At 36.1% G+C, this 24,366-nt stretch overlaps 2 protein-coding genes across 4 annotated transcripts in view; one reads left to right on the plus strand and one right to left on the minus strand.

Moving 5' to 3' along the window:
• Positions 1–612: 612 nt before the first annotated feature.
• si:ch211-266g18.6 (synaptotagmin-like protein 1) lies at positions 613–15,278 on the minus strand. The gene is made up of 16 exons (XM_051868422.1): positions 14,858–15,278; positions 11,323–11,468; positions 10,932–11,013; positions 10,767–10,812; positions 10,625–10,664; positions 9,696–10,054; positions 7,952–8,567; positions 7,630–7,715; positions 6,240–6,350; positions 5,535–5,707; positions 2,694–2,796; positions 2,434–2,595; positions 2,206–2,284; positions 1,984–2,083; positions 1,169–1,374; positions 613–1,038 (listed from the first exon to the last, which is right to left on the minus strand). Exons 1-16 carry the CDS (start codon positions 14,983–14,985, stop codon positions 899–901), a joined length of 2,577 nt encoding a protein of 858 aa, XP_051724382.1. The 5' UTR covers positions 14,986–15,278; the 3' UTR covers positions 613–898.
• A 2,935-nt stretch (positions 15,279–18,213) lies between these two features.
• Positions 18,214–24,366, plus strand: part of fam184aa (family with sequence similarity 184 member Aa) — a 44,876-nt gene continuing 38,723 nt past the window's right edge. Inside the window, exons 1-2 of one of the 3 annotated variants that reach the window (XM_051868423.1) lie at positions 18,214–18,760; positions 22,543–23,397. In XM_051868423.1, coding sequence (XP_051724383.1) covers positions 18,569–18,760; positions 22,543–23,397 — 1,047 coding nt within the window. In that variant the 5' untranslated portion in view covers positions 18,214–18,568. The remainder of the gene's footprint in view (positions 18,761–22,542; positions 23,398–24,366) is intronic. The other 2 variants (XM_051868426.1, XM_051868424.1) reach the window with 2 other exon arrangements.

Raw genomic sequence — 24,366 nt, forward strand, 5'->3', positions numbered from 1 at the left:
CAAAATGATCGATTTTTCTTTTATGTCAGAAATCATTAGGATATTAAGATCATGTTCCATAAAGATATTTTGTAAATTTCCTACCGTAAATATATTTAAAAAATATTTTTGTGAGCATTAAGGTAACCAAAGGCCCCTGGGCTACAGCATTATGGTAGGTCCCCCTACCCCAGATAAAAACATTTTTTAGCTATCCTGTCAATTATTTATGTAGAAATTTATATTGTCGATAACATTTAACATTTACAACACTGTATGTATGCTGCGTAACAATATGGGTCGAATAAAGGTGAATATTCAAATTCACTCTTTGTTAGTAGATGGCGCGCGTGAAACAGCAGAATTATAGCAGATGTTATAATTATAGCAAATGTTGTCCTATTCTAACAAACCATACATCAATGGAAAACTTATTTACTCAGCTTTCAGATGAATCGACCCTTATGATTGGTTTTGTGGTCCAGGGTCACAAATGTCTATATTTAATCTACAGGGGTTTGTGTTGAACAAATGACAGAATACATTTTATTGTATATCAGATGTTAATTATTTAGTATTTCATCTCTTTTTTTCCCCACGAACAGTGAAATGAATGTAAAGACATTAGACAAGTTTTGTTTCACTTTCTTTTTTTATTCTGGAACAAATCACAACTCATCTCTTAAAATACTTATATCAATTTACGTATAGATATATTATCTAATAGATTAGGCATATAGCTGATTTCCAAACTGAATTCTCATCAAATTTATTTAATATACTCTTTTTATATTTTGTAACGAGACTGAAATGAAGAAACTGATTCGGTACTTGGAAATGCTTGGTTTGTTTTGGGAACCAAGAATTGTTTTTTTTCTCACAACTAAACATTCAAGAGCACAAATGAACTTCAGGAGGTTCATTTCCTCGGGGTCATGGAGGACCTCAGGGGAAGCTCTCCCTCAACCCAGCTGTTTGGATTGGCTAACATTCTTTTCCATATTTGAACTTCCTCATTCAGCGAATCCATCCAATCAACTTTCTTGCCATAGCTCTGGCCTGCAAGTAAATAGAGACACTGTTTGATGAAATGGCTTCAAAAAACCTGCCGTCAGCTATTAAATCAGGATTCTAATGTAGATTAAGTGCAAAATACAGGTGCAGTGAAGGAGAAGGTTTTGTTATGTACCTGTTCCAAGACTGAGGCGCAGACCTCCCAGAAATTGATTGGCGAGTGTGTTGTGATCCCAAACGGTCAGTTCGCAGCAGGCCTCAGTGACTTCCCCAGTTTTGAACCCATCATACACCATGGCATGGTTATACACAGGGTCCTGGCTCTTTTTTACAACACGAGTCTTCTGGCGGCTTTTCTTTCTGGTGTCCGGTAAAATGTAGCTAAAAAACAAACAAATTAATTGGTGAATCTCACCTGTAAAGTATATGTCCAAACTATATTTCACCACAAAATTGTTTTTACAACAAAATATTTAGAAAATAATCTCAAAAAGAACTTTTAATTAAAATGACTGGAGGCATTACAGTAATGAGAATATTTACTTATGCACAATATAATTTATTTTATAAAATAAAATATGTCCTGAACATGTTTTCCTCTGACTCAGTGGTTTTTGGAAATGTAAACAAAATAATTTAAATAATTAAAGTGCTAGAACAGTTATTTTAAACCTGTAAAAATACAACAAGAAAACTGTATTATACTTTTGATCTGACCATGTGTAAAATGAGGTTGTGAAAATGAGCAAGTTAGTTCCGTATTTACTTTTGTCCTCTAAACCAAACAAAATAAATGAAATGTGTCATCTGAGTTTCACATTTCCTTTCTTCTCTTGTCATTTTAATAGATGAAAACAAAACAAAAACATGATACTTCAAACATGACGCTTCAAACATGACAAAGAGGAAGCGTGAGAGAGGGAGAGATGGAACAATGGCTTTATCTGCTTTGAAAGTCAGGTCCGTAACAGATGACCGGCACACCCTCACCACTTAACAAAAGAATCCACTCCCTGAGGCTTCAGGCGACGTAATTCTTTTGCCTCCCGCAGCCAGACGTGAATCTCCCCAGTGCTGTTCTTCGACCCACCTGAAATCAAATAACGTGTTTTAGAGCAAATAGAGATTGTTAGTCATGAGCAACATTTCTAAGATTAGATGTACAGAATGATATGAAATTCACAGAAGCAACATCAATATTTGAAACTGTACCGGTGGACTCTGGAGGAACATATTTTAGTGAAATTGACAACAATCCATTAGACTCTTGCAATTCTTGATTTTCTGAAGTCTATAATAAAAAAAAAGGGTAATATTCTGTTATAACAGAGAACTAATTTGAACGAAGACATCCCTTTTTTCAAAGAAAGAAGACTCTGTTCCTAAACTCTCAATGTTATTTATCTTTCCTAATCACACAAACATCTTTAGAAGGTGTACCTTTGGCTGTAGGTTGTACCAGCTGAGGGCTTCATGTCCCCAGTCCCAGGTCTTAAGACTGATCTCAACCTGCCCCAGGAACACATTTCGGCCCCTGGAGTCATTGTGCCACACGGACAGATTCAGAGTCTTTTCCGGCAGCTCTTCGCGCTTCACTTTGTACTGATTGGAGATTTACAGTACATATAAGATTAAAGGTTTTATTAAATATAAATGTAAATATTATATTTCTATCATTTTAGTGTCACAGAGAAACATACTCTCAGGGATTCCACATAAACTGGATTCACAGTCCGTTTCTTAATAGAAGTTTTCCTTTTGCTACGACGAGACTTGTCTGGATAGAGGTAGGTCTTCACGTAACTGTAAAGGAAAGTTGTTATTCATGATAGATAGATAGACAGAAACAATTGACTCCAAACACAATAGCTTACAAAATCTTTAACCATTTTTTTTTTAATAATATTTGAATAAATGTTGAAGATGTCAATTTTCCGAGGCCGGACATCACTTTTGGCCACTACTCTAGATAGTAGGGGTGTGATGAGATCTCGTACCATGAGATCTCACGAGAGTAAAATGTGACGAGATTTCTTGTCAAAGTGAAAAGCTGTCTTGCGATATTGCCATGACAGTTTTACATTACAGACTGCTACATTTACATTACACCTCCACTGTCATTTTGCTTTTTATAGAAATAAAAGCCATTTAATTCAGTTGAATAATGGTCACTTCAATTCTCATTCAGCTCATTAAACAGGAGCTGCAGAGTTGTACGTAGTGAAGCAGGAATCAGAGTTCACTGATCAGGTGTCGAGAGTGAGTGACGAGATGACTGACAAGACCATGGCGGAGGATTCGTTGCACAACAGATCCTAAGCGTCTAACAAATGTCTTGAATTGTAGAATACGCGTTCAGCACCGCCGCTCCCTATTCACAGAGTATGTGTGATCGCAAAAGTAAAATGCGAGCGCGCATTCAAACGCGATTTCAATACCCCGCGTTTTGGAAGCGTTTCCTTATTCATGCAAATATCTCCCAATATGAAAGCTATCTTAGGCTGGGCTGTGTAGTTGTAACCATCTCTCAGCTCTGTATCATGCTTGAAGAAAATTTGGTCTCTATTTGCACTTTCAATATTGAGAGAGTACTTTGATTATGGTTGCTCTTATTGTTTGCACTTAATAGCCTAATAGACTAAGAGAAAGCTGTTATTTATTTTTATTTATACTGTTTTTATTTCTATGATAAATTTTTAGAAAGGAGTTCAGTTAGGAGGTCAAAAGAGGTCTGAAGAGACTCATATGAAATCATACAGGAGAGAAACCAGTCAGTTGAGTTTGTGGCAAAACCTTTTACAGTGCTTGAGTATTGTCTTTTACTGCATATGATAATTCATACTCAGAAAGTAGAACTCAAATGACATTCATTACAAGATGATTAGTTAAAATATTTCAAATGCACCAGCAGACTATTTTTCTAGTAATGTATTTCATCATTGAGGATTTCTTAAAAATACTGTGTAACGTGTCTCGTCTTGTGAGCTAACTGTCTCGTCACACCCCTAGTAGATAGATAAACGAACAGATATACAGTACAGACAAACAAACAAACAGATGGATAGATAGACAGCAGACAGAGGGGTCTTTCACACTGGATTCGTTTGCTGTGGTCCGAGCGTGACTGGTCTGGTTTCACACTCAACTTGATTCTGTCGAACCCTGGTGCATTTGCGTTCATCTTACATCATCACAAATGTGCATGGCACATGACAGAGAACAGGACTCGGGTCAATATATTGTGTATTTTTTATTAATTTGGGGCTATTATATGCGCAGCAGAGTGAATGACACTTAGGTTAACTGTATGTGCGTTGCATGAAGGTGATTTTCTGGTGCTAGCAAACTGAGGAGACAGCTGATTGTGAGCCATAGGGCAATTTCACAATTTTGGGTTTTTGGTTTCCGGATTGGCCAATACAGTGGGTAAGCTTTTTTCCGGTAACAGCGATGGCTGAGCCTAACAAGAGCCAGTTCATGAATCAAAGTCTTTGTATGAATTAAATATCATGAAAACTGTCTTGGTGATTTATTGGTCAGACTACAAAGCTCTAATTAAGAGCTAAATTTAAGAAATAATTCAAATTGTCTTGGTTATATCAAGTTGTCTGTTTGGTGTGGCTGTGCATTATCATCAAACTCCATGTAAAAACAGTGTTTTTCGTGATTTGCAAGGGAAATCATCGGCTGGCAGCTCCCTTCTCACACAGACCTGATTCATAATGAGAAGCAGGACATGTTTATGTGTTTCTAGATATATCTATCAAAAAACGGCAACACTGTCATCTCTCATTGATATTTCATCTCATTCACTCACATAGGCTCCAAACATAATAATTTTTAAAAAAAATCTATAAATATTCACAGTATTAACAAACCCATTAGTAGTGGTACTGTTGCACATTTCATAGATGCTTTGCTTACTATAGATTAATGCAAAGACTGTAGTTAATATATGTTGTATACAATGTGGCCTCTGAAATAAATTGTCTTAATTTCATAATTTTAATCTGTCAGAATTAGTTATAATATATGCTTCAATGTGTGATAATGTTGTGAGATTAATACATGCTATATAGGCATACACTTTATGAAATTGGCCTATTCATTTGTGCTCTGATTGCACTCACTATGCGCGATTACACTGCATCACTCTCGCTCATATCCAAGGTACTGTCATCCCTTACATGTGTTTTTTTGACCTAATTATGTCGCCATCGGCTAAAATGCATGTGCAGTTTACTTAACAAGTGCGCACCCGAGTCCGAGTTGCTTTCACATTCACGTGAATCGCACTACAGTTCCAGTGCAACCAGACCTCATACAGATCGTCTCGGGTTCGGTACCCTGGTGCGCGCTCCCAGGTCCACATGACAGCTTTCACATTACCAATTTTTCATGCGAACCGCGCCCAGTTTCGAACTACACTGCCAGTGTGCAAGCACCCTGACAGATACAGTAGACAGACAGATAGACAGAGTCAGATTTATTTATTTAATGTATTTCATTAGTATATATTTTCTTTTAGGTTCATTACTCACGGGTCAGTGCGTTGTTTACGAGGATTAGCAATAGCCAGATCCTGACACTGTTCAATCATAATGATCAGCTCTCCAACAGGGCTGTACATCACTGCAAACTCCACAGAGCCCTGCACTTCAACATTCCCAAAATCCCCTGCATCGCTGTACACACTCAGCATACTACTGGTGCGCTTATAGGAGGAAAAAAAAAATAGCAGGGATAAATCTCTGGAAGACTATGTTTTTATTTTTGGACTTTTAATGCCTTGTACTTGGATAGGAAAGTGAATGATGACAGGAAAGGGTGGGAGAGAGAGGGGAATATGGGATTGGGAAATGACGCAGTCTGTACTTGAACCTGCACCTCACTGGAGCACAACGGCCCTTGTGTCATAAGCACATGCGCCAGACAGAAAAACATAACACCATTGTCATAATGTCATTGAATGTGAATGAGTCATTTCATACCACTTAAGGGCTATTTAAATGTGTTCAAAAGTATTTTTAGATGTTTAATATGCATAAACATCTATTAATTTCCAACACTGTGGCTCTATGGTGCTTTCTAAACAAGTCAACTTTGGCTCAACCAATGTCATGCGTTCGGGGCAGAGCTTATAATAAACTGTTTATCGGATAATTGACAAGCTTGGCCAAGCAATGTTAAACTGGCCTTTAAACATTGTTAAAAACAGAAAGTAAAAATAAAAAAGTCTAGCTTACATCAGTAAGAGACAATGCGCTAGCTGAATAGCCTTTTCTGTTAGAGAGATCCGATCCACAGCTGGACAATGAAATATCATCATCATCATCATCTGAATCGACTCCTTCATCCTGCAACAGAAACAATATAAACATTAAAGCTGCAAGCAGCGATGAAAGGGCCCTCGCAACTGGGGCCACCGCCACCTGGTGGCCTTAGGAAAACAGTGAATAGTGGGTGACATGCATGTGAATAAATACAGGTGAAATATGGCAAAGTCATTTTGACGTGCCACACTTCCTGCTTCCAACAGGTGGCGCTTTGACTGTAAATGAATATTGCCATGTAGATTTCTTCAGGCCAGGACTATTATCAAACATGTGAAGTTTAGAGCAAATCAGACATTGTATGCTTGAGTTACAACAACTTCCTGCTTCGTGCCGTTAATCGCACACATTAGCACTTAGCCAAGTGTTGCATGATTTAGCGTGTTTCTAGCATGTTTGGTACTTCATGGCATATTTAAATGTGTTTCTGGGAGTGAATTACAGTACAAAGCATGCCATTTCCTGTTGCCAGCAGGTGGCGCTATGATAACTGAATATTGGCATATAGATATATAACTGAATATTTGCATGTAGATGTCTTTAGGCTTAGGACTCTTATCAAACATGTGAAGTTTGGGGCAGATCGGACGTTGTATGCCCGAGTTACAACAACTTCCTGTTTCATGGTGAAACATCGAACTTTGTCAGGCCGCCGCGGACACGGCCTTCGGCGAAAACTCAAGATCTTCACAATTTAATGTCGCAAAGACCTTTAGATTAGACTGACCAAATATGATATTTATCTGATAAAATCTCTAGGAGGAGTTCGTTAAAGTACGTCTGGAAATGGCAAAAACTGCAAAAAATTTTGCAGAGAAAATACTTCCTGTTGGGTTTACAGATTTTGGACCCAGGGACTTTTTTGTTGGTATTGGGCTGTTCCATGTGTCTACCGCATTTCATACCTGTACGTGGAATGTAGCGCGAAGAGCGCTTAATTGAAATTTTGTAGGTGGCGCTATCGAGCCATTTTGCCACACCTAATTCTGAAACGCATATCAGACGTACATTTTCACCACTTCTGACGCGTGTTCAAAGTTTCATGAGTTTTCGAGCATGTTTAGGCCCTCAAAAATGCGATTCATTTCGGTGAAGAAGAAGAATTGACCGAGCAATTACAATAAGGTCCTCACACCATCGGTGCTCGGGCCCTAAAAAAAACAGCAAAGCCGAACATAAGGTTACTTTTGACAGTCAAGCAACTTATTCTCAACACTTCACACTTCAGAGGATGATAAAAGGAATGATGAAATATTTCAAGTGCTGCAACAGTATGAATTATATTTGTGGGACAGTAGCTCACCTTCCAAGCATCTGCCGTGTAGGAAGGAGTTTTAGATATGGAATCCTCAAGTAAAGTCTCCAGAACGGACACCCCATGTTTATTTCCTAAAGAAATCAGAGAATAAAGCTCAAACCAGATATAAATCCATGAAAATCTACAGAGAGAAATTGAACAGGTTAAACCTGAGCTTAGGTGAACATACAATACAGGGTGTGTCTTTCTCAAATATCAGCCCTTAAGGGCACTTCAGAAATCAGACACGCCATTTTACGCTTCAAGCTTAACATACTGTATTAGCATGGTGAATAAGCCTGTAGTATTAGATCTCATAACCATTTACCATTCAATTCTGTTGGATCTGGAGCTTCAGATGGTATAATGACTATTGTGGGAACCGAATCATCTCCATTCCCCTGCTTTGGCTCCTGATCGGTGCTCTTCTGCAGGACAGGTGGTTTTGTCCTTTGAGCTCTTGCGAGAACACTTAGTAGAATATCTGACTGCGTCCTCTGCTCAGTTTCGACACTGTCCTCCTCATCTTTCATTTCTGAAAATCCTTGACCCAGTCCAGCAACATCTTCAATTGTAGGTTTAGCTGGTTCAATTGGTTCAAATTTGTCGATTTGTTTAGAGTTGATATGCAATCCAGCATCTTTAATGTGCACTAATTTCCCATCATCTGTCATTGAAAGATAGTCTTGGCTCAATTCTCTTAAAACCTGACTTGTGTGGGTGTCTTTTGGTAAGTTCTGATCATTTGATAACTTTATTTTTTCTTTATCTTCATGGGCATCAAGATATCTTTGCACGGTTTTGTCGCTGACACTTGGTTTTGATTCAAAATTGTTATTCACACTAACATCAGCTGTTTTATTCTGCAACAACGGCTCCTTTTTATTGGATGTTTTCTTCTCGACTGGGCTAGCATCACCAAAATCACTGGAAGCATCTTTTCCCTGCAGAGTGTTAGAGGGAAATTCATGAGAATTCATTTCAGTCCCCCATTTTAATGACTTACTTTAGGATGCTTCTTCAGTAGAGGAATGCTTATTGATTTGTTCCTTACCAGCTACACGCTCAACTACTTGATCTGTATCTGTCTCGGCACATAAACCAGCACTTACATTTTTTCCTCCACCTCCCTTCCTGTCTGAACTTGCTTCATCATTAAGAAAATCACCAGAGACCATCCTTCTCTTATCATGCTCATTATAGTGTCTGAGGGACTCAGTTTATCGGTAAATTTAACTGAACATGGCTGATCTCTGCCTGTATTATCTTGGAAAGCATTAGTAGACTCATTAACCTCCTCTGAACCTTCATGAACCGAGTGTCTAGTAAATTCTGGTCCATCGCTTGTGAAAACTAAGGAAGTCTGTGGTTGAATATGAAACTTGGTCGATGAACATCTTTCTAAAGAAAACATCTTGATTAAAGTCTTTAGGCTCAACTACAGATACACTGCCCGGCCAAAAAAAAAAAGTTGCTGTTTGGATTTTAATAGGCAAATACTTTAGAGTCTCATTATTACAGTGATTATTATGTTTCTAGCATGCTATATGTTTGGCAACGGTTGTTTTAACCCTTAAAGATGGAGTGTGTAGCTTTTCATTTCTTAAACAACCATGTAGGAAGACACATCATAGCCATATTCCAGGATGACAATGTCAAGATTCACCAGGATTAAAATTGAGAAAGAATGGTTCAGAGAGCATGAAGAATCATTTTCACACATGAATTGGCACCTCTAAGTCCAAAAATTGATGCACCTCCTGATGGAAATAACATCACAACATTTATTTCCATCAAGAGGTGCATAATTTTTTGGTCAAGATCTTGTATTGACAATGCACGAGGTGAGCACTCTGAACCGTTGCCAAACATATAACATACTAGAAAAATAATAATCACTGTAATAATGATCCATCCATAGACTCTCAAATATTTGCCAATTAAAATCCAAACGGCGACTTTTTTTTGTGGCTGGGCAGTGTACAATTCGAAATTTGTTTGATCCATGAATTTTAAAGATGGACCTAATTCTGCTTCTCTAGGGTCTCTGTGTTCTCAACATGTGATCTTACCTCTTTTAGTTCAGGTCCAACACTATTTTTTTCATCATGCACAGGCTTCACTGTGTTCGGTTCGAGGGAAATCTTCACCCAGTTCTCCTCAAACGATTGATCTCTCTGTAGTGCTGGAGGGAGTGAAACTTTTCGCCTTGGCTCTGGATTTGTTGCTGGTTTTGCAGTGCCTCTTTCAGGTTTAGTGTCTTGAACTGCTCTTGAAAAGGGAAAAACGGTTGTTATTCTGTCATCAGAGAGCTGTTTGGGTTGTGCTTCAGTTGAATTGCGTTCTGAGTCATTGCCATTGAGGACATGATTGCCATCAATTTCTTGTGGTTTTTCTTTTCTACCAGACACTCTTGGAGCAGATGAAGCCTCTGCAAATACAAACACCAAAACATCACCAAATCAGACGTAATAACAAAGTTTTTTTTTTTTTTCAAATGTAAACCACTGTTTATTTTTTATTAATACTTTTACTGAGCAAACATGCACTAAATTGATCAAAAGTGACAGTAAAGACTTTTACATTGTAACAAAATGTTTCTATTTCTAATAAATCTTGTTCTTTTGAACCTTTTCCATGAAAATATTAAGTAGCACAACTGTTTTCCACATTGATAATAATAAGAAATGTTTCTTGAGCAGCAAATCAGCATACTAGAATGATTTCTGAAGGATCATGTGACACTGAAGACTGGAGTAATGATGCTGAAAATTCAGCTTTGCCATCACAGAAATAAATAGTTAAATAAATAAAACAGTTATTTTAAATTGTTATAACATTTTGCGACATTACCGTTTTAATCTTACCAACCCCAAAATTTTGAACAGTAGTGTAATTCCCTACAAAGCACTGAAAGTAAGATTACTTAATGATTAATTTACTCAGTTATTCATTTATATTAAAAATAACATCCATGTTTAATCATGTGATTCAAACTCACCATCATCCACAAAGTCATCATCAGTATATTGATGATAAGTCTGTGAATAAATAGAAACATAATAAAATAAAAATATAAAATAAATAGAAATTCTGGTCTTATTTTCTGAATATTTACAGAAAAAAAAATCTTTGTGACAAACCTCTTTACTAAGGGCTGGATGAATTAATCTAGGGTCAGCTAATGGACTGCAGTGGAAAGAAAAAATATATATATCATAATATTAACTTGTATATTGAAAATCTATATTGAAGATCCACTCAAAATACATTTGGATGGGAGTTGCTGTGAAAATAAAGGCCATTACTTTGAAGGTGTTCTGTGCTCCTCCTTTTCATTTTCTTTGTTCTCGTCTACTATATCATTCAGGAAAGGGTTGGGTTTATGGGCTGAGTTTAAAAAAAAATAAAAGTACATATACAGTAATCAGTTCTAACATACTCAAAACTACTTGATTCAAATCTAGAGGTAAAGTAATTCACAGACACTCTGTTCAACAGTGAAATAAAGTTTTACAGTTACAGTAGCGAAAAGCAATGCAAAGCATAATCAGGGCACATGGCACAGTATGTTGACTCACATGACTCAGTTAGAGTCCAGAAAGTTTGAAATCACCAGACAGGTGTGGTATGTGTACTCAAAGATAAATTCTATTTAACAGCATCAGCTCAATAAGGAAGGCATGAACTCCTACATACCTGCTGTTTTCTTCCATCTCATGGAGGTCCTCACCACTGCTGTGACATCCGTCTGCTGCCCATATCGCTTGACTCTGAGCTCTTCAAACCACTCGCCTGTCAAAGTCTTCAGCTGTTGAAGGTCAGGGACTGACTGCCTCAGTGTCCTGGTATGACAGAAAAAGCACAGACAGGGTTCTGTATACTTTAGCCAAACAGTGAAAAGTGTGCAGAAATCATTATAACTTATAAAATGCAAAATAAATATGATTAGTTATTTAGCATATGCTTTTGGTTCACTAGCATACTTAGTGCTGTATTAGTTACACTGTTTTGGATTGATTGGACTTTCTGACACCACATTAAACTGGTTTAAATCTTATCTCTCAGAATGTTCCCAATTTGTCTACATGGATACTATCTCAAATTGTGCTGTTACGATAGGGTGTCCCTCAGGGGTCAGTGTTGGGTCCTACTCTGTTTAGTATATATATCATTGCTATGTTGAATGAATGAATGATGCATTTATATAACGCTTTCATATGTACTACTGTACACCCAAAGCGCTTTACAATCGTATCGGGTACACCAGTGTGTAGCATCAACTTGGATGATGCGACGGCAGCCACAGTACAACGGTGCCAGTGCACTCACCACACACCAGCTGTAGGTGGAGAGGAGAAAGAGTGATAGAGCCAGTTCAATGGATGGGGATTATTAGGAGGCCATGACTGGTAAGGGCCAATGGAGGGAATTTGGCCAGGACACCGGGGTTACACCCCTACTCTCTACGAGAAGTGCCATGGGATTTTTAATGACCAGAGGGTCAGGACCTCAGTTTAACCATCTCATAGCATTCAGCCTGATTTCACGTCTGCCTCTTCAACTCTCTCTGCTTGTTTGTTGAAAATAAAGGCCTGGAACTTTCTTAAATTAAATTGTTCTAAAACTGACATTTTGTTAATCAGCACTCCAACTAATCTTAATAAATGTAATAACTTACCGTGGACGATAGCCTAATCTCCCCTTCTGTCCATGTGCGGTATTTGGGTATTATTTTTGATGCTCAACTTACATTTTATACTCATTTTAAAAATATTACTAAAGTTTTTCTCTAGGCTGAGTGCAGAAAGGCTTATTCATGCCTTTATTACATCTAGGCTTGATGACTGTAATTCACTTTTTGCAGGGATTGCATTAATGTGAAACTTGAAAAGTAATGTGATTGGCTGTTGTCACTATGACGGTCGCATCAGCACCAAGCTTCAGACACGCCCTCCATCAAGTGTTGATGCCAACTCCCCATGTGAATGCACTGTTACAGTTCCTCCTGAACCAAAACAACGAGCTTATGCTGCGTTCACGCCATAACTACTGTAATTAAGAGATGGCACCCGTGACGTTATATTCGGAGTGGTTCGTTACTCAAATTTATGCGTTTCAGTGGCAACACCATCAACGCCGAAATTAATCTGCAGCAGTCAGATGCTACAGGTCAAGTTGTTTGTTCATTATTATTGTAATGTTATGTGCTTTGAGACATGAGGTTGTTTATCGCAGTCTCTCGTGGCGCTTTATCTCCCTGCTGTTTGCGTTCATGTATTTTGGAGGAGGCGTGGCTTTGGAGACTCGCCTCCTCCTTTTGGAAGCTTGCTATTGCTAGCCTCTCCGAAAATGACCTACCCTATCTTTAAGCCTGGTGATGAAAGTTTTTGTATGTGAGAATAAAATAATATATTTGAATGTATTTTAAAGCTTCAATATGTAAAATTTTTACAGTAAAATATCCAAAAACCACTAGGCCAGTGTTATTATTTTGTTCAGTTGAGTACTTACAATATCCCAAATGTTTCCAACTATTTGTAAATCGTGAGAAAATTACTATTTTAACCAAGGCTCCGAGACGTGTGAGGAGTCGCCTGTCAATTGCGTCATACCCGCGTTACCCTCGGTTTCCGGTTTTATTTTGTAGAAACCATGGAAACAACAAAGAAGGTTTAATATATTACATGTTTTAATAGACAAGGAAACAACTGTTTGGTTAAATTTATAGACAGAAAACTATTGTTATATAGCTCAACACGTTTAGTCTTATCGTTTAAATCTAATTTTCTTGATTTTTTGCGAGTACCATGCTTTACCATGCCTCAGAAAAAAAACACTATTTTGTCAAGTAGCTAAAATAGCATAATCAGATGCAATTTTTTTTAGTAACAGTAATACAGCATTTTCTCCATCATACAATACGTTTTAAAATTAATTGCATGCCATTTATCAACACAAGCCATCCAGTATTTAATATGATATTCTAAAATCGATCTAGCTTACTGCAGTGTGCAACAAGTGTCTCACAGCAGCCACCGAGCGAACGCACAGAGTAACGTTATAACATTATTTTCAACACTCTCAAATGTATCTAATAAAATAAACAGAGCTGTGTTACCTCATACTCATGACCAGAAAAGCGGAAGCGGCGCCGGCGACTGTGTCATAATAAAAGTTCCGCTGCTCGTGAGGCGTGTGTTGTGCAATCGCTCCAGCGGCCTCGTTCAGCTCCAACAACACTCGGTCCTGCTCTGCTTCATACTACAGTAATGTTAACAAATGCATCCATGAACATGATTTCTGCCCGAGTCCTATCCCGATTTATTTCCACCGGCTGTGAGGTGAAGACCACATGTCCCAAGATTCCGCGCTCAAACTTAGCGTCATCAAGCTACGCCTTTGTTTTGAATAGGCGCCCCCTAGCGGATGGAAAAACTACATAGTGCACCTTTAAGTATTTTAAATACAAAATATTTTCTCTCAAAGTAAAATACAAATTACAAAATACTCAAAAGTAATAAAATACGTATTTTAAATACATTTAATTAAAATACTGCCCATCTCTGCTGACTACCAGGTCAATCACGCATTGATTTTAAAAAAATTTAAATTATTTTAACTTATGAAGCAGTAGATGGGTTGGCTCCAGTTTACATTTGTGATTTGGTTACACCATCCATACCTGGTTCTCTTTATCACTCTCTTTGTAAACTCAAAACCATGGGAGGGAGGGCTTTTTCTTTCATTGCTCAAAACTTATGGAATTTTATACCTGCTTGATTAGGAATGCTCCTTCTTTTGATTTTTTTTAAAGAAACTTTTCAAAACTTCTTTCATCTTTTTAGTAAAGTTTTTAAAATGTAATTATTATTGTTATTATATACCATGTATTTGTTATTTTGCATTCTGTAACATGTTGTAACACGCTTTGAGTATGAGAAAAGTGCATTACAAATAAAATGTAAATAAAACTTTCATAGGGGATAACAGGAAAATACATAATCAGTACTTGGGTTTCTATGAGTTGTAAGCATGCGTATTTGTACATTTGAAACGGTAAGAAACACGTTGCATTAAACGTGAAATTTTGAAGTAGAAAAACAATAGTATATTTTTTTGTAAACATACTCTAATGATCTTTGATGTATTTACAACTTAGGAAAATATTTTTAACAGTTTACAATAAGACAATGAAATGTCTTGTAGTTTAGGTTAAACAACCACTTCCTACCTGACTCGTCCACTCTCTAGTCGCTTTAAATCTTCATCTCTCAGAAGCACTTGTCTGATGGCTGCCTCTTCCTCAGCAGACAGAAAGCTCAAGTCAATCAATTCCAATGCACTTTTTGATTGTTTCATCCTGTTCAATAAAAACAAACGCTTTCCAGCAACAGATCACTTTCCCCCAAGGTAAACTGCAAACCACCGCGTTTTCCTCAAATCAGAAATCTGTCAACCCACTTTCAGTCCTTATGAATTCGTGCCCACACAGGTAAACGCATATTCCTCTGAGACGTTCAACCTCTTTCGCGTGATGGAGGAAGAGATTTGCTGTACTTTTAACGCGTGTCACAGTCATTCACATTCACACGGTGTAAAACAGCTAATGGACGGTGTGACGTCATCTGTCAACATTTAGTTTGAGAATAGAGTTAATGTTTCCCTACCTGTGTCCTTCACGAGTAACTTAGATCCCTGAACCAGAACAAACACAGAGGAGAAAATGTATGTATTTATTTATTTACTACATTTTAATATTCAATAAAACTAGTCTCTTAGATATTTGTGTTGTTATTCTTATGCAATCCACATATAGGGTAAATGAGCTCCACTATATATTTATTACAAAATAACATAAAAAAAAAATTGTGAATTGGCGTGTATTTATAAAATCCATTATAAAGAATCAAAATAAAAATACCTTTCTGTTCATTTTTCCTCATACAGACCTAAATTTATTAGGCAATCTGAAGTCCTGTTTGTGTTGGAAGAAGACACACCTAATTCAAGTTCCAACATGCTTTTCTGCAGCAAAATTATGTTTAAAATGACAGACCAAATAAGAGGAAGTAAAATGGTTAAAGCTTTCCGATGTCAAGAAGGAAGAAGATTAGATTATATCATCTTTCTTCTGATGATAATGTTTCTGGTTTCCTGTTACTTGGTTTAGGAGTCTGTGTAAGTTTGCATGTGGGAGATAAACATAGTTTGCTTTGCTATTTTGAAAAGACAACCAAGAGTTTTGGAACTCAAAATGTACATCGATAGGCTACAGTAGGATCTTTTATGGGTGTGCATTAGAAGTTGACTTTGGTGTGTTGCTGAAAGCACAATGTTGACCCACACCACACCTTTTAGATAAATCTTTTGCAATGTTTTGCAATTATTTCCTGGCCATCACATCACATCACATCACATCACATCACATCACATCACACAGCCCAGAAGCCGAAAAAAAACATTACTTTTTACTTACTGAAATGAGTTAGGTGTAGTAAACATCAGTAGAAACATATCACTCAAACTCCTGTAGGTGGCAGTAATTACTCAACAAAAGCACTTTTGGACTCAGTAAAGACTGTTGCTTGAGGTTTTATTGATAAATCAAATGTATGTCTGCAGATAACCAACGAGCCAACGGGGACATTTTTTGGTCCCCGTGAGGAAGACAGCTTATAATAAATCATATTTAGTGATGTTTTTAGAAAATGTAAAAATGCATAAAGTTTTCTGTAATGGATAGGTTTGGGGTTAAGGGATAGAATATACAGTTTGTACAGAATAAAAATTCTGGAAAGTCCCCATAAAACATGAAAACCCATCGTGTGTGCGCGCGTGCGTGCATAAATAGATAGCTAGATCAAATACATAATAAATGACATAATTAAAAATAAATAACAAAAACTAAATTATTTTAATTAAATTAAATCAATTATATTAAAGACAATATACCCAATATACATCATAATATAATGTAATATAATGTAATAGATGGATATTGCATAATATAATATGTATACACACAACTAAACAAATTATTTTAATAAAATTAGACAAATTAAAAAAATATATAATAAAAAGAATATATTCCATAAAAACTATACCAGAGATATTATATTATATTATATATAAAAATGTGTGTAAATAGATAGGCCTACTATAGGTATCAAATGCATAATAAATCACATAATTAAAAATAACAACAAATTTATTTTAATCAAATTAAATACAAATTAAAATCAAAATAATATACTCAATATATAATATATGATAGATGGACATTGATAATATAATAATATTGCCTATGAATACACAATTAATAAACAAATTAATTTAATACAATTATAAAAAGGAAAAAAAAAACAATAAATAGAATATACTCCATAAACACTATACCAGAGTATATTATATTATATTATATTATATTATATTATATTATATATCAAATGCATAATAAATCACATAATTAAAAATAACAACAAATTTATTTTAATAAAATTAATTACAAATTCTAATCAAGAGAATATACTCAATATATATAATATATGATAGATGGATATTGATAATATAATAATATTGCCTATGAATACACACAATTAATAAACAAATTAATTTAATACAATTATAAAAAGGAAAAAAAAGAACAATATAGAATATACTCCATAAACACTATACCAGAGTATATTATATTATATTATATTATATTATATATCAAATGCATAATAAATCACATAATTAAAAATAACAACAAATTTATTTTAATAAAATTAATTACAAATTCTAATCAAGAGAATATACTCAATATATATAATATATGATAGATGGATATTGATAATATAATAATATTGCCTATGAATACACACAATTAATAAACAAAATAATTTAATACAATTATAAAAAGGAAAAAAAAAACAATATAGAATATACTCCATAAACACTATACCAGAGTATATTATATTATATTATATTATATTATATTATATATCAAATGCATAATAAATCACATCATTAAAAATAACAACAAATTTATTTTAATAAAATTAATTACAAATTCTAATCAAGAGAATATACTCAATATATATAATATATGATAGATGGATATTGATAATATAATAATATTGCCTATGAATACACGCAATTAATAAACAATTTAATTCAATACAATTATAAAAATGTAAAAAATAAAATAAAATAAATAAATAATATGTTATTATATTATATTATATTATATTATATTATATTATATTATATTAGGATGAATTCTGGTTGATTGGGACACTTTTTCCAAGTCATCTCAATGGAAAAAAGTGTCCCAATCACCATGAATTCACCCCTTTATATTATTATATTATATTATATTATATTATATTAGTATACACGCAACTAACCATACTGAACTGAGTAAATGAACACTAACTATGCTTGTTGGTATGTCATAGTTCGTGCTATTCTTTGTTTTGATAATTCGTGGGCCCTTTTGTATTTATATCACGTATTTGCAGCAGAAAAGCAGTGAGAGAGAGAGAGAGAGAGAGAGAGAGAGAGAGAGAGAGAGAGAGAGAGAGAGGCAACCGTACTGCTCTGACGTCATTTACAACTCTCTCTCCTCGCTCCGCATCTTCCACTGTGCGTGTATGTGATGATGCTCGAATGTTACATTCTAGCGCTCAGTTCATTTTCATTCGTTTCCCGCCATTGATGTCTGGCTGATGTAAACCAATAAAAACCACGTCTGTCATGAATCGCTAATATCAGACGCTAATAATATTGATTGTTTATTGAGTCAGGTGAACAGTCCTTTCATCTGCAAACGGTGATCGACACGTACAGACAAACAGGATGATGGGTTTACATGAATTCATATGGATGACAGGTATACTGATGGCGCAGGATCATCCTTAACCCACTTGCGAGGGATTTTTGATCGTGACAGTACGTGAAGATGGCGACGGGGACGGGCTGGCAGCCGCCGTACAGCGCTGCTCCGGGTATCAATCCTCCCGCTGCTGCTTCTGGATCAAGCACCAGTCCATCCTCCACATCCAGCCATTTACTCTACGAATCTGCTCTGACCATGGAATACACTCAAGATCTGCACCTGAAGATGAGTAAAAAAATAGCACAACTCACTAAGGTTGGTATGATCACATAGCTCATATTTTAGGGAAATTGTCTGATTTTAGATGGTATTATCTCAACTTTAATATGAATATATAGTCACCAGGATTCTGCATGATGTTTAATCCTTATCCCCCATAGAGATGATGCCCTACATATTGCATATTTTTGAACTGCAGTGTTTTTTTCCCCTGCAAAAATCTGTTTATAATCCCAGACAAGATTGGCAAACTGCATTTAATCTACGATTAATTTCTACAAAAACAACGCATCTTACATAATGAGTCTTTAATGCAGAGATAATCAGTCTACTGTAGTTTATTAACATTCATGTTTATCAATAGTGCGTGCCATATTAATTTTACCTCTGATTTCATTTTATTCATTATTTCACTGTATTTGTTTAGAGTCCCAGACCTTAATTTGATGTATGCGTGAAAACAACAATAATTAACCTCTTATTTTCCCTTTCAGATGATTTTCATTTGTTCTTTTGATGTAAACAAAATCCAGTAGGCATGCAGATACAAGATTTTACCACAAAGTAGGCATGCATTTCACAGAAATGTGACTAGTATTCATTCTAGATGTTGTTTGTGTTTGGGTCCTTTTTGAACACAGCAAAAACATACTGTTTACAATACTATACTGTTTAAGATTATGTGCAAATTGCATTTATTTATAAGACCCTATTCAGAAGTAATGTAAGGACTTTTTGGTTGTGTCGTGTGTTATGAAGTTGAAATTGTGTTTACTGTATGTTTTCATATAAGACATGCTGTTTAAACATGATAATTAAATGTTAGGTATGTTTTTTGAGCTATTAAAATTTTAAATGCACATTTTCAATGTGGTATTTTTAAGTAAACTAAATCAAGAGCTTTGTTTAGGAAAATCTAGTTTTAAACTGACAGGGAATGTATTAATACACTAATTAAACTAGGTAGGGCTACTTTGCATAACTACAGTTGTGCAGAATAGAGAGTCCTTACAGTATGTTAATAACATGGATGCGACAGAAAGGAATCAATTAAAGATGAAAAGGAGAACAGCAGCGAGCGAGCAGCAAGTGAGGGCGGCTTGCTTTGATGTGCAACTCTTTAAGCACACGGAAAGAGAGTCATGGTTATGAAATGTTTGGCTGGAAAAACTGTTGGCTCCGAAAGGAAAACAGACTCTTGTTTATTAAATTAAGGATTTGGTCCAAATCAGAAAGAGCTTTATAGAAATACAAGGAATTTGATTTGATTTACAGAAGCTCTGAGGAATCTGAACATATATTATGTATGCAAGAAAATACATAACAAAAAATACACTTTTAAATATTTGTATTAGAATGGGCAAATTGGATATAGAGCATTGAAACAGCATAAATATGAATATATGTTTATGTAAAATGGTCAATAGAAAGAATCTGTTTTGGTTGCCAGTGCTCTGTGGTGCTTGCCAGAGGTCAGAGGTTGTGTACTGGGTCTGTAATGGCTATTCCTCTATTTTTTGTCACTTTAGATGTATATTTGTCCTGATTGGAGTGCAGTTTTCCTCTGTTTGTTTGTTTTCTTCTGTTCTTATGTCTGATTTGGTGACAGTGGTGCACACTTTGGAGGTGCACATCTTCATGTGGCTTGAAGGGAATATTTCTTGGCTTAAAAAGAAACTTCAGGTCAAATCAGCTTTATTTATATGGCACTTCATACAATTGTTTCAAAGCAGCTTCACAGTATAGGAAAATAAAAGAATCAGTGATGGAAACTAACAAATATGAGACAACTTTAACAAATTCTGCTATTAAGCAGCTCTACAAAGACAATAGTGTCATTATTCAGCTCAAATCAGTTTAGTGTTGATTCAGTTCAGTTCAATAACTGTGTAAAGTTCATCACGTGACTTTGTCCCGTCCAGTCAGCGGTATGGAAGCAACATGGAGGCGAACTCAAATGCCGAGTCAACACAGACAGACAGCGTGCGAGCCCGAAGTGAGATCACTTTCGCTTGCATCCTCACAAAAGTTTGTATTGTATGTGTTTAAAGGGTTAGTTCACCCAAAAATGAAAATTCTGTCATTAATTACTCACCCTCATGCCGCTCCACACCCGCAAGACCTTCATTAATCTTCGGAACACAAATTAAGATATTTTTGTTGAAATCCGATGGCTCAGTGAGGCCTGCATAGCCAGCAATGACATTTCCTCTCTCAAGATCCATTAATGTACTAAAACATATTTAAATCAGTTCATGTGAGTACAGTGGTTCAATATTAATATTATAAAGCGACGAGAATATTTTTGGTGCGCCAAAAAAAAACAAAATAACGACTTATATAGAGATGGCCGATTTCAAAACACTGCTTCATGAAGCTTCGGAGCGTTATGAATCACCGTGTCGAATCAGCGGTCAAAGTCACGTGATTTCAGCAGTTTGGCGGTTTGACATGCGATCCGAATCATGATTCGATACGCTGATTCATAACGCTCCAAAGCTTCCTGAAGCAGTGTTTTGAAACGGCATGAGGGTGAGTAATTAATGACAGAATTTTCATTTTTGGGTGAACTAACCCTTTAAAGGCTTGCCAGTTTGAACATTCAAGTGATTTTACATATTTCAAGAACAACAATATGGAAAACACCTCAGAGCTCACAAGCTGTTTTCTGTGACACAGACAGCCGAGTCGCATTATGTCTCTAGTAACGCGCGAGCCCTGAAGCCAGATCACTTTCACTTGCGTCTTCACTAAACTTTGTCAATTGAATGTGTTTTAAGGCTTGCCAGTTTGGACATTCAAGCAAATTTAGACCATTGGATACAGTATGTATCATTATTGAGCTACTTCGCTGATGGATTGTGGCATACGAACACTCATACAGACAGTATCACGTGAAGATCGCGCGCACAGAGAGGAGCGCAGAAACTCATTGTCAACACTGATTTATCAGTAAAGTAGCTTAGAAACTCAAAAGTTATAGCATATATTTTTCTGCTTTTGAAGTAACTAAGTACAATCCACAGCTTCATAATTAATAGATGGAAAGTATGACTAATTCACACACGCAATCGCTCTCTCATTAATGCATTCAAATAAATGTACTGATACTGTGTTCATTTATCTGTATCTGATTTACAACGAGCAGAAATCTGTAAGAAATGTTACGAACCATAGATAAAATAACTGCTGAAAGTGAGCTGTTATGTTGAAGCACTCTTTCATTAGGAAAAAATATCCCACCTTTAATAGTCAAGCATATGTGCAGTACAGTCAGTGAACTATGAGGGCAAAAAGAGCAAAAACAAACAAAAATAATCGTTCATTAATCGTAATCGAGGTAAAATGTTCAATTAATCAAGAATTTAGGTCATGTCGTCCAGCTCTAGTTCCAAACCTGTGTCTCCCCTCTGGAATACAATAGAAGATATTTTGATCAATGTTTCAACTGTTTTTGAAATTTCATAGTATGGACAAAAAAACAAAACAAAAACAGACTATCGAATTTTGTGTTTCAGAGAAATAAAGGTCTGGCCTCCACATCGTACTTTGCTGACCTGTGTTGACTATGATTGGATCTGCCAATACTAAATATTATGACTCTTAAGTGAAATAATCCATGTAAAATAAACTCATATTTCTTACTGCAGCTGCTGTTTTAAGTAAACATGAAGGAGTCACATAATCACAGATTTTAAGGGTGCTTACAGCTAATCACAGATTTTTAGAGGGAGTGAGATGAAAGACAGAGGCTGTCCAGAAATGAATTTTCTGCAGCTGTATAAAAACTGATTCATCATCACCCATGTTTCTCATAGGTCATTTACGCCCTCAATACGAAAAACGACGAGCATGAAGATGCCATCCAGTCTCTGAAGGATGCCCATGATGAGGAGGTGCAGCACATCCTGACGGAGACTCGAGAGAAGATCCTTCACTACAAGAGCAAAATCGGGGACGAGGCTGACCTAAAACGCCGCCTACAGTCCCTGGAGGAATCCGTGGAGCTGCACGAACACATGAAGCGCCAAGCGCTGGCAGAGTTCGAGATGTACCGTCAGCGCATGGAGGACACGCAGCTCTGCACGGAGGCTCAGCACACGCAACGTGTGGTCTCCATGTCCCGTGAAGTGGAGGAAATGCGGCACGAGTTCGAAGAGAAGCTGCGCTCCTTCAGCCATGTGCAAGCCCAGTTTGAGCAGGAAAAACGCCGGGCATTGGAGGAGCTCAAGTCAGTCCACCGACAGGAAGTCCAGGAGCTGCTGGAAAGCCAGGAGAACCAGAGTGCGTCCTCCAGCCTGGAACAGGAGAAACTGGCCGAGCTGCACCGTACTGAGCTGGAGTCGCTCATGGAGCGCGTGGAGGAGCTGATGCAGGACAAGGTTCGGCTGGTGGAGGAATACGAGGCCAAGCTGAGCAAGGCTCAAGGGTTCTATGAACGCGAGCTGGAGGCCATGAGGCGAACGCAGCAGCTCACCACAGAGAACTTGCTGGCCTGGAAGAGGACGGAGGTGGAACTGAGGAAGGAGTTTCAGGTGCAGGAGGCGGCGCTTCAGAGGACCCTATGTAAACTCCGCGCTGAACTACACAGAGCTCAGGATGAGGCGCGAGAGAGCAGGGACAAGACCAACAGACTCCAGGCGTCTCTTAACAATGCAGAAGTCACAATTACGGTAATGATTTTAGCATTTTCAGTAAATGAAGATTCATTGAAGAGTGCTTCTCCAACTCTAGGCACTTTTAGGGGGTTGATTTTTTATTTTTTTTTATTAAAACTGTCAGAATTTTTCTGTAATATTAATGTCATATTAAAATAGTCTTGGAAATGTCTTACAGTGTCTTCATAATTTAATTTTATTACTTTTTATTGTAGATTTTATCATTTAAGCCTTTTCCCAAACCCAATATTTCAATCTAAAAATGGAAATCTGTTATATATGAGATATTTTTTAAAACTGTAATATAACAAGAAATAAAATAAACCATTTAATGTACACTAGCATTTTTGTTTTTGAAAGAAGCTGTTATGCTTACCAATACTACATTTATTTGCTCAAAAACACAATAAAAACAATAATATTCAACAATAACAAATAAATGCAGTCAATAACAAATAACAACAACAAACAATAATTAAAACCAATAACAAAATATTACAATTTAAAATAACTGGTTCTTTTTATTTTAACACTTTTTAAAATGTAATTCGTAATTTCTTTTTAATATTTTTTAGAAACTGTGATACTTTTTTTCAGGATTTTTTTGATAAGTAGAAAGTTAGATAAATATTTAAAATAGAAATCTTAATTGTCTTTATTGTATTTTGATTAATTTAATGCATTATTGCTGAATAAAAGTTATTAATTTCTTTAAAAATAATCTTACTGACCCCAAGGTTTTGGCAAATGGTAGTGTATTTTTAATTTACCTTGTTTTCACGTACCATAACTTTGACCCTAATAAAACTTGATCAAAAGTTCAAAAAAAAAAAAAAAAAAAAATCAGACAAAGTATAAAAATGACATGCATGAGCTAAAGATAATATATTGTGCATTATTTCCCAAATGTAACTTTGCAAATGTGTGAAAATAATATTTAGTTGTATTTATTTGGAATATATAAAATGCTAGCTATGAAATTAG

Source organism: Ctenopharyngodon idella, chromosome 17 (assembly GCF_019924925.1).
Source record: "Ctenopharyngodon idella isolate HZGC_01 chromosome 17, HZGC01, whole genome shotgun sequence".
NCBI classification, from domain to species: Eukaryota; Metazoa; Chordata; class Actinopteri; order Cypriniformes; family Xenocyprididae; genus Ctenopharyngodon; species Ctenopharyngodon idella.